General features: G+C 37.1%; 1 protein-coding gene across 1 annotated transcript; it reads right to left on the bottom strand.

Moving 5' to 3' along the window:
* Positions 1 to 3,479: 3,479 nt before the first annotated feature.
* Positions 3,480 to 10,557, bottom strand: RTCA (RNA 3'-terminal phosphate cyclase). The gene is made up of 9 exons (XM_009884771.1): positions 10,413 to 10,557; positions 8,813 to 8,936; positions 8,244 to 8,302; positions 7,587 to 7,728; positions 6,291 to 6,415; positions 6,095 to 6,153; positions 5,384 to 5,478; positions 4,099 to 4,203; positions 3,480 to 3,749 (listed from the first exon to the last, which is right to left on the bottom strand). Exons 2-9 carry the CDS (start codon positions 8,918 to 8,920, stop codon positions 3,651 to 3,653), a joined length of 792 nt encoding a protein of 263 aa, XP_009883073.1. The 5' UTR covers positions 8,921 to 8,936; positions 10,413 to 10,557; the 3' UTR covers positions 3,480 to 3,650.
* Positions 10,558 to 11,436: the final 879 nt, after the last annotated feature.

Below are 11,436 nucleotides of genomic sequence, written 5' to 3'. Positions count from 1 at the left end.
CACTGCATTAATTTTAAGAATTAATTATGCTGTAAAACTTAAGCTTAAGCACATATGTCACGTGCAATGTAGGAGTGTGATGTAACAAGATCTGCTGCTCATGTTTTGACTTGTAGATTTAAAATCTAAGTGAATTGAAAGTAAATGTAAACCCAGAGGATTTAAGTTTTATGATTTGGAACCCCATTGAACAGGGAAAATAGCAACTTGGTAGAATATGAATGATACTAGTAGTCCCAAATTAATTTTATGAATTTTATTACCTCAGTTAAAATTTGTTCAAGTATATACACAGTGGTGGCCCTGGTGGTCACAAGAGAAGGCTGGACACTTGATGGGGCTGCAAGAAGGCTACCGAGGACTGCTAATTATTAATGACCAGCTGCTCTTTTTAACAGGCTTATGGAGAGCAGGAAGGTGCAGTCATAGTCATCGGTATTGCTGAGCTGCTATTTATTGTACTTTTACTAAGAGGAGGTTGAAGAAACTTTTTCTGGTAACCTGGGTTTGTTAATCTTTAAGTATGTTGGCTGAGCATTTATACACTTTTGCATGCCTGTCTGGAAGACAGGAATTGCATTTCAGTTTTTCAATGGGAATGCTTGGTTCAGCTGAATTTTTCTCTGTTTTGTTGATTGGTGTTTTTTTTTTTCTCTTCTCCTTAGAAACAAAGCCTGCAAATTTTAAAATTCTTTCCAAAAGAAATTTTTAGTTAGACAGACCTGATTTCTGGAAGGGTTGGATAGAGCTAGGCATTCTAACATGAGCTAGTTCTCTCAAGGTTTCGCTAGCTCTTCTTTTTTGCCGCAATTGTTCCAAGACAGTCTTGGGCATTTGTGAATCTAGGAAGAATTTTGGTAGCATTTCAGACAATGTCTCAGGTTTGCAAACTGGCATAGTTTTTCAGAAGCAAAGAAAAGCTATGAAAAAGCTGTGAAAAGGTACTCCAGCCAGCCTTTGAGCAGATACAAAATCGTGCTGAAGCTTATCCTCTTTTTCATGTGTAACGCAATATGCATATGTGCACAAATATGTAAAAGCCTGTCTAATCTAAAACATGTAATTTAGATGTGGGTTTATTCATAAGGTTTTCTTAATATGACAGGAGCTAGTTATGCTGATTCATCTGGTCTTTAAACCATCTAGGCATTAACATCTAAGTATGCTTACAGTCCACACAGAATCTGTTAGGTAAGAAAGTGGGTCATTCTTATTTGGTTGCTAAAGTGAAGCAGTGATTATAGGGCAAAAAGGCCAAGTGTGTAAGGCACTCGCTAGAGATTTTAAAACCCAAAGGGTTTTAAACCCCTAAAGGGTTAGTCGGTGGATTGTAATTTATAAAGATGTACACAACGTTGGCTTACTTTGAATAATAATAATAATAACTGAAGATTCCTTGTTCTCAGCTGCCAGAGCAACCTGAGGATTCCCCACATACCAGAAATCTTCTGAGTAAGGTAGAATTGATTATCTAATTTTCTTCTGCCATGTTTTCTGCTGAAGAAATAGGAAGAACTGGTATACTGTTAAGCTCACCTTCCCAATATGTTTTCTGTAGCAGGAAGCAACTTTGATTTAAGAAGCAGTACCTCAGCTTAAGAAACAAGCAAACAAACTTCACAAAAACTAAACAAATGAAAAGCATGACCTTTTTGCCTGCTCACATTAAATGTTAGCTCCAGCAGTGGTTAAGCTCTGTTAACACATTGCCCAGGAAAATTGTAGAACCTCCATCTTTGAAAATTTTCAAAACTTGACTGGACGAGGCCCTGAGCAACCTGATATAACTTTTAAGTTAGTGGTGCTTTGATCAGGAGGTTGAATTAAATTACACCCAGCCATCCCTTCAGCAGGAATCTCTCCATTAGAAGCAAAATTATTCACATATATTCATTTTTTGAATTGTGGAAACAGGTAAAAATCCATTCAAATGTGGCTTAGAAGAGCTTGTTTTCTTAAGCACAGACAACAGTTCTGCAGGGGCTTTCTATCAAGTTTTTTTGAAAAATACATTTTTAAGTTCTTTCAGAAAGAACCATTGAAAAACATTAGCAGCACAGACTGGTAATTCAGAGAGGTGCTCTTCAACGGCAATCAAGTATCAGTGTTACAAACATACTTCAGCGGGTATCTGCTGCCCCCTTCAGACCATTCCTAGTGCTAGAGAAAAAGAATTATTTAGTCGGACATTAACAGCATCCTATTCTTTTGTACTAGCGTTTGAGTGAGAAGAGGGGAAGAACCCCAAGAAGAAAGATATTGTGAATTAGATAGCTGGTGAACGTTTTTGTATATCAGCAAAGGATATTTTTCGTGTTAGAAATGCACAGTAATACAATTATCCTAATAATTATCCATACTTCAAGTTATATCTTTAGCTGTTAGACTGAATAGTCACAACTGAGAAAAAAAAAATAAAATCTTAAAGCAAGGGCTGAACACTGGGCCGTGGAAAACCTGGAAATCAAATCAAGCGTCCAGAGTGCATTTATATAGTTTTGGTTACGTGATTCCAACTCTGTGACTCAGCTCCTCATCTACAAAACTAATTATGCCCTCTCTCTGCTTTTATCTTCCTTTCACTTCAGAAAAAGCTTTTGTAGCACTATCAAGGCCAGACTGACAGAAGGTCTTCCCTACTTAGTCAGCAGATGGGGGATAACACAACTAGATTTTATATGCCTAAATAGACCTGTGTGTATATGCAGTGTTGTGTACATACATGTATGTATCTGTGTGTACGTATGTGTGTTCAACAGCTCCCTAATCTCAGCTGAAATTAAGTACTCCCTTTAAAAAGAAAAAACAACAGCTTGGTGAAAAGGTAGTCCCAGTTAGTATGCTAACAAGGACAACTGTAGATAAAGAATCCAATCATATAATAAAGTTAATATTTTGTGTTTAGGATGTAATGAGGTACATTTTTTCAGCTTGCCTGAGAAGTTTGTTTGTTTTTTTTTTTCAAATAGATGAAAAGAGAACATTTAAAAGATTTTTTTTATGCATTAAGAGTTCTTTCTGTAGGGAGAGAAAGAAATTATGTTTCCGAAAACTGACTTTGTATCCATCTCCCATTATCCCAAGCTGCTGCAATAACAGCAAATGTAATACCAGGCTTTCATATAGTGATATTGCTTTATTATTTCTTCACGCACAATTTAAGCAAAATGGTTAAGGAAGAACAGCGATACAGCTTTGATGATGCACTTCATTCCATATACCTCATAACGTAAAGGTTCCCAAAGAACAAAACTTACATTTTTTTTTAAAGAGGAAAGAATGTATCAGTATTTTTTCAAAACTGAAACTGTTATTTTCTACTTTGATGAATCTGAATTTTCAAAGCTTCTGATTGAATCTTTCGAATACACACAATGTATTCTATTTGCTGTCCTGCCTGTACTCATTTTGCTAATAGTAAAAAAAAAAAAAAGAAAAAAGTTTCCATTTCTCACACCCACAGATTCTCAGCACACCAGGGAAAAACTCTGTATCATCCTTGAAGTCAAATCACTCAGATGTGACAGAACACTCCTCCTGCTCACAGGTGTATTATACATCCGTTGAAATGTAGTGCAGTACATCACTGAGGTATGTTGAATTTTGTCTTTGACCATTTGCTGCTTTTTTGTTTTGGGTTCTTTTTAACCCTATAAATTTGGGTTTATCATCCCCATTCCTTGGCACTCAATGATGTAGGTATCTTTACTGGGATCTTCCTCTGCCGATTTTGTCACAGTAAATTTGGCCTAAAACAGGATTAGAAATATATCACTAATTAAGTTATAACACACAAGTTTAAATGTTCAATATCTGATGTCCAATAATCTTATTGCCATGTGTTTATTATAGCTTTGACTGATTTAATGAAAATACATTTAAATAAAGGTGGTAAAAATATCTAACCGTTCTAAAAGCATTTAACTCTAAAGCACGTTCACTTTTTACAGGTAAACTCCCATCTAAATACTGTAGCAATTATTTTGTCAGTGCTTGTCCTCGGTGATCAAGTTCAGTTCACAATGCCTGCTAAACTGCACACTTCCCAGTTATTGGATGACAACTGACAGGTAAAATTTCCTGAATTTCCTGACTCACCTTTGTTAGCTGCTCTGCAAAGTGTATCGCCGTTTGAGTGTGAAGCGTAATTGGTCCACTTTTCACTCTAGATACCCCCTTTGCTAGTGCCATAAAAATGATCAGCTGAAAGGGAGGGAAAGGTAATTATTAAGCAACTCTACAGATCCTAGGAACTTACTGATTACAAAAAGAAAGAAGGAAAAACATATAAAATGTCTGTAAGTGTAAAAATGTGGTCTGCCAAGTTTCATAAAAGTTCATGGTGCTGAGTGTTAAGAGTGATCCAAGGCTCACAAAGCCTGGAACTTACTGCTGTAATGCCTATTACAGAAGGGCTGCTGCTTTTCCACAGTGGAGTCTGGCAGTGAATTTCTGTTACTACGCTTAACTTTGGTCTCCTTCATGCTCCTGCCCTGCAATTCCCCAAAGTCATGTCAGACTCCAGATTGCTAGATTACTTTTGTCTGGAGAGAAAAACTCAGGAAGGGTTTTCTAATTATAACATTTTCTGATCACATATTTGCCAGACAGATACTTAGAACAGCTGATTTGACTTACAAACATCACCATGACAAGTACTCCGTAAAGCATTGTGTAATTCTGAGTAGTTCCCATACACACTGAATCTAGCTGTGGCATGTTTCCACCAATTGTACTGTGCATGCTTTGGAAAAAGAAGAATGAGTCCAAAACCTAAATACTTCCTTTTATGCCACATAATAATAGTAATGTGTGGCCAGGTGTCTACAGCTAAGAAGTAGTGTCATCCTATCTAGAACAGCCCAAGATTCTTATCAGGCTGAGTTATCAAAAGTAAGATAGTGGATGGTGGAAGGTCTTAATTCTCAAATGAAATTAGGCGAGCAAGACAAACAGGAACACCTTCTAGATATTCTGTTCTCTAATAGCTTCACTGAGTATTCTTAATATGTAACCAGGGAGTTATTTTACTCCACTACATGGAGTGCCAAACAGAAGCAAATTCCTCCCTCTTTCTTCCATACCTACCAAGATTTGCAGGAAGGGAAAATTTAAGAGTGTTGATGCAAAGCCAGAAGCATCTGTGGTTCCTAAGAACTGTATGTAACTTCCTAATCCTAGGGATGTAACCACACCCAGAAACCTCCTAAAACTTCTAATTATCAACTAATTATGTAAAGCCATGCCTACCTGTGGAGATACAGTCCAACTTTGAAATCCACATCTCATTCTTTCCCTGTTCAGATTTATATTCTTTACAAGTAATACATACATGCATGTTCTTGCTACTTCAACTTCATGTAAGCCCATACAGCAGCCTTACTTGGTCTTGCAGAGAATCATCCACAGTTCCACCATGTTTAAGATTCCTAAGCAGTATCTCAGCTGCTTCAATGCCAACCTTGTCAGAATTCTTTCCTAAAAGAGAAATCCAGGAGATTAGGATGCTGCCAATTATTTAACATTTTAAAAATACAGAAGGAAAAAAACCATGAAATTATCAACTTTTTAAACCTTATTTCCATGCTCTTGCCTCAAATGTCAGCTTAAAAAACCCCTCCCATCTTATGACATATAGTTCATATTCCCTAAGCAGTGCGAAGCAAGTAGCCCCGCTTACAGTCAGAGAAACATTTTATTCAAACCAAAATCATGTCTATTCCTTTTAATCTAGATACACATCTAGATTCAGTGCTGAACAAAAACTTCACAGATAAACCACAAAGACTGTATGTTCTTAAAATCCAGAAGCAGTTTCAACTCAGTGATCCTTAACAATCAATCCATTCTGATAAAAGGTAAGTTTAATAATTTTGTAATTTTTGTCACTAGGCCGAAGTAGCTTAGAAGTATAACATTCTATTTAGGATGTTTAAAATCTGCTTATTTCCACTGTCCTTTATGACTAAACAACATCCATTTAAAAATGCAACACTCAAGCATCATATCTTTGAACAAATTATACTTCAGATTCATAGTTGTTAACAGTATATTAAGTTAAATTTGAAAGAGGTATACTTCATACAACTCTTACCTCTCTTGCCAAGTGATGACCCAGCTAACAAACAACCCGTTGAAGTCTCTGCAACAACACTAAGCAAAAAAAACCAGAATCAATATGAAGAACAAAATCACTCACATTACACTTTATTTATCAGATATGTAATCAAGATCTAGCTAATCAACCAGCAAGGTTACAGGTATCAATAAAAAGTTTGGGCTCATCTTACATTATTCCACTTCCAGTCCCGAAGGCTTGATCATCAGGTTCTCGAACAGGCTGAATGTTAATGTAAAGATCTCTGATTTCTTTTCTGATGCATCTCACAGCTGCTGCTGACATGTCTTTTGCCAGCTAGCAAGGCAAGAGGTACAAAACATTAACTAAATTATGTAACTATAGTAATACTTTTTTCTCATAAGTTTAACTATTACATTGAATTCCTGAATAAAGGGGCTACTTTATCAACCAGAAAACCAAGATTGTTACAAAACCCCTACAAGCAAGCACTGAACATCATCCCTTCTGAGAATTTTCCCACAAAATTAAGGTAATATTAAATGCTGAACAAATGACAATTGTAGTGATATATGTAGAAGCCTCAATAGAAATTCAAGAACTTTTCTCCATTCATAGGGAGAAAGATTTGATTTAGTGTTAGTTATCTTAAGACATTAGATTGTAAACCTCCCCCTAGTTATTATGTACAGGATGTACTCTATAAGATATAACTATATCTTATAGATATAGTTATATCTTATAAAGATATATGTCTGTGATTTTAAATCACAGATAGGTGGGGGCAGATGAAGCTTATCCCATCCTTGTGACCCAGTCATAGTCAATATTAATGGGTTTGGAGATTTTGAGACCAAAACCAGCAGTTCACAGCTCTTCAAAAAGTAACTCAGTTTCTCCTCTTCCTTTCTCTACTAATTCCTAGCCTATGTGTGAGAAGGAACCTTGAGGACACCCCACCACTCGCTCTCTGTAAACACAGACAGGATAGGAATAAGGGAAAGAAGGGGGTACAATGGAGCACATTTCTCTGTTTTATCTTTGGCTAAACCTACCCTTAACTTGTTCTGCCTAATACCCTTAGCAATGGTTGAAAAATTTGATGTAGTCTGACTTCTGCCTTTTACAGTGCACCATAGTTTACCCATAAATCTATGAATGAGGGCCGTGATTTCAGATTTACAATAATCTAACAATATGTAAAACAGATATAAGATACCCTCAATATATGCTAAAGACTTTTGAACAGTCATTTGAAGGAGATCAAGGATACCATTCTCATTTCCTGTTTCAGCTGCTACCATATTCCTATGCTAGAAATGCATTTTAGAAACATCAAAGATTCTATTCTATGGCCTGAATAATTGATACCATTTAATAACACTACTTAGTTTGTATGTGAAAGACCACAGAATACAGGAACAGTAGATGTATGTTAAGCAGATTACATGCAATTTTATAAAGATATATGAAGTTGGATACTACCAGAGCTATTATCAGCACTTACTTTTATAGGCAGCGCTCCAGCAACAAATGCTCTTCCATATATCTTTGTCACTGTGCCACGCTCTGTTAAATTTATTGGGCTCAACTCTTTGACTGGCGACATCTGGACTACAACTTCACCACCTCCCTGAGGATAGTAGCCCCTATTTAGAAGCAGTAATCAGGTATAACTAAATGCAAAAATCACAAGGAAAGCAAGAAAAGAGCCAGAAGGCTCTGCATATATATCATTAGACATTTTTATGTTCTGTTACTGTACATACAAGTTTTGTTGATGTGTGCCTTAGAAATCTTTAGAATAGAATTAGGTTCTCTAATAGTATTACCTTATAACACACATCTTATTAACCACCTAACACCAACACAACTGGCACCTCAGAAAAAGCTCAGTAATGGAGTGCCTGTTCAGCATGCACTTCCCTCAGGGGTAGCACATGGGAAACGTTAAACAGCAGCTGAAGACTCAGCAATGAAAAAAAACAGGAGAAGAACCGTATCCCATTCATCATATGGTGACACTCCACACAGGGGTAACTAATGCTGTTCATGTATTATGAATTCATCCCTCAGCTTGATTCAGGGCACCTTGTGTGTGTGTGCTTCTGTGCTCACACACTAGGTCAGGAAGGCCTGCCTCTGACACGTCTCCATAACTCACCTCTTTTTTATGTCACAATTAAATGTGAAATTGAACTTTTCAACTATTGGCTTGAAAACCTGAAAAACAAGCATACATAAAAACATAGGGTGAATCTATTTTGCATTTACAATTTCCTACTATTTTATGCAGGCTTCCAAAAAAAAAAAAAAGTAGTTCAACACAAAAATTTCAGTTACATTATAAAAAAAACCCAACAGATAGCCACTCTCATCCATGCAGCTTATTTGACATTCCTCATACTTCATTCTGAATGACACTTTGTGTAAAATTATTTTCTTATGGAAAGAGGAAGATAAATTCTTAACAATTCACAGCACTTCTAGAATAAAGAATATATTTTAAGTGAAATTTTCTTTAGTAATTGAAAACACACAGACTAGTTGCTGTTTCGGGCAATTCCATGAAACACTGGTTGCTCTCTACACACAATATCACTAATCATGTAATATGCCTATGCCCAATTCCATAATAACAAAAAAACTTGCAGTAAGAGCAACAGAAGTGCAGTAGTTACATTGTGTATATATGCATGAAAGATGCACAAAGCCAAAGAAATTTTTCCCTACCATGACTGTGTAGTCTATCTGAGGAGCCATCTCAGCATTAGTCCCACCTTTTAAACGAAGTTCTGATGGGGAAGCAGCAAACAGCACACAGGGCATTGCTACCTGCATCAGTAGACACACACTCCTAAAAGCAATTATAAGATACTCAAATGTTTTGCAGTCATAATCCATATAATTCCATAGAATCATTACATATCAAAGGCAAATTCCTTTCCAAAGCATTTTTGTATTTGATTTTGAACATTATCTATAAAGTAAACTTATTAGTCTTAAAAAATACTAATTTACAACTTCATGTCCTTAGCAAGCCTAAATATGAAAGTTTTTGTTTCACGATAATTGTGTCTTTAATATTCCAGTTTGAAATAAAAGTAATGTAGCTTACTTAGTGTACTGATGGGACTGTGAAAACTGTAGGTTTAGCTAGCAGATGATAAAAGCAGAAAAGGCAGCAATTTTAAGATTTTAATGCTTACTTAATAACAAAATATTTAGAAAAGTACAAAATTGCTTAGAAGCTGGTCAGCATGCCACACAAGAAAATTCAGGGGCATAAAAAAAATACGCTTTTAAAGATAAGATTCCCCTATCATTGAATCTCTCCACATTTCATATATAATAAAAAACTTCCAAAATAAATTTTCCAAAAGTGAGTTTGTTCAGCAAAACAAAACATTTACCTCACAGGGGTTTCAAACATCATTTTGAATTGTGAAAACAGTAATCACCACTGAAGTGAAGAAAACATGGTTTTGTTCTCTTGAATAGCTTTCAAATGTTTGTGAACCATACGGTTTCTCTTTGTTTGTGCTTAATTACTAATTCTGCAGTATTGTTGCTTGCTCAAATCTTTCTGTGTTAAGTATAAGGCATCAGCTTGGTTGTTAATACTATTGAAGCTCAGAAAAATATTTCTCTTAAACTAAAGGAAACTTTAACTTATGCCTAACCTAGCTTATGCTTCCAAACAACTGTTCACACCAGCCTTCCATAGCTAACCCATTTACTTGGTTTTGCAACAGACTCCAAGAATAAATGACCCAACACAGAATCACAGGGTAGAAGAAACATAGGCACAAAGAACCATGGATAGAATATGTTCCGCTTTCCAAAAGACTAGTATCCCATATTGTACCATTACGTGCGTAAGTAAAACCTCAAAATTGGCTTTAATATATGATGAAGATTGTTCCATATCTCACGGGTTTCAGATACTTATATAATTTGATGCATTTGACCTGATATGTAATACACTGATGTGAGAAAATAGTGCATAAAGTTTTAAACACATGAGCAGCTGTTTTTTGCTTATCATTAATCAAGTGTTCAACTTACATATCCATCATAATTTTAAACTATTACACTTGCATGCACTTTATTCATACATATCTTGCCTACACTAAAGGTTCTTTGGTCACATATATCTGGCTCAGGCAGCACAGATTTTGGCTCATTACCCATGTATTAACGTTACTTCCCCCCCCTTGCTCTTCTGTGATAATTTTAAAGTTAACAAAACATCTTCTGTCATAATTTTAAAGTTACCCAAAGCAGTTAAGAGCAGTTACTGGTCAGTCATTATCCATGTACAAAGACATACCCTGCTGTTTTTGTATCTGCTATGTGGGTTCCACCTTTGATCTTCCCGGGAGTGAAGGTTATTTCTGTTGAGCCAATTTCTCCACCTTCCAGCTTCCCCTCACATAGATCCCGAATGATCTCCAATCCAGACAGATGCTGAGGCCTTGGAGTGACAATATGAAGTTAAATATACGTTCAGGTAGACTACATACTCATGTTACATTAAAAGAACTACTAAACACCAACTAATAAATACTAATTGCAAATTTCAGATCAAACAAGAATGAGAAATTCGGTCTGGTTCCTACAGTAATTCTCCTGAGTTCACATAAGGCAAAGGAGCTGCATTCAGATTACTCTGGAATTTGCAGGATTCTGGCGTGTTTTCCATTAGAATGGGTCCAGACAGACAGATGAGATGCAGGAGCAGTCGCTTGTCCTAACGTGATAAATGTTTGGACAAAACCATGATGGGGTAACAATGGCAATACTGAACTGGAGCCCAGCCAGTAGCTGGCTGCCAGAGCCACAAGAGAGCTAACAGGTTTGCCATGCATCCGTCTTGCTGTGCTTGCGTTTCCATTCCTCCAAGTAATTTCAACAGGAGAAACACGAACTGTTCTTAACGCTGTACACTCTGTGAACCATGTTTTGCTGAGGTTTGCTGATGTTTTACGTGACCTCAGCTGTATTTCATGTTTCATACCGCGCAGTCTGCTTAGCACCTTTGAAAACATTTGGGAGCCACCTGCCCCGGCAGCCGGCGGGGCCGGGGGCGGGAACGGCGCTGAGGGGAGAAGGCGAAGGAGTCTGAACCCCCCCGCGCCGGGCGGCCCCTTCATACCCTAGCTGTCCTCCGCGCTCAGCGGAGCGAGCCACAGACGGGATTTTCTGATGAAAAGGCCCTCTTAAAGCAATGGGAATCCAGGGGGTTTATTCTTTGGAAGCCTTTCAGACAAAAGCAAGCCAAGGCGTTTGCACAGCTACTCGCCCGGCCCGGGAGGGCCTCACACACGCCTCACCGTGACCGAGCGAGCGGACGC

The sequence above is a fragment of the Charadrius vociferus genome, unplaced genomic scaffold (assembly GCF_000708025.1).
Source record: "Charadrius vociferus isolate BGI_N301 unplaced genomic scaffold, ASM70802v2 scaffold163, whole genome shotgun sequence".
NCBI classification, from domain to species: domain Eukaryota; kingdom Metazoa; phylum Chordata; class Aves; order Charadriiformes; family Charadriidae; genus Charadrius; species Charadrius vociferus.
Note: the sequence above shows the minus strand (reverse complement) of the source record. Positions and strands in the feature narration are given on the sequence as shown.

What these genes read in the sequence shown, in the direction of transcription:
- RTCA (XM_009884771.1), bottom strand. Translation starts at nt 8,920, where the DNA reads ATGCAGGTAGCAATGCCCTGTGTGCTGTTTGCTGCTTCCCCATCAGAA. An exon ending in GTCATCACTTGGCAAGAGAG is followed by an intron (nt 5,479 to 6,094) that starts GTAAGAGTTGTA and finishes TTTCTCTTTTAG; the next exon opens with GAAAGAATTCTGACAAGGTT. An exon ending in ATGATTCTCTGCAAGACCAA is followed by an intron (nt 4,204 to 5,383) that starts GTAAGGCTGCTG and finishes CCTCCCTTTCAG; the next exon opens with CTGATCATTTTTATGGCACT.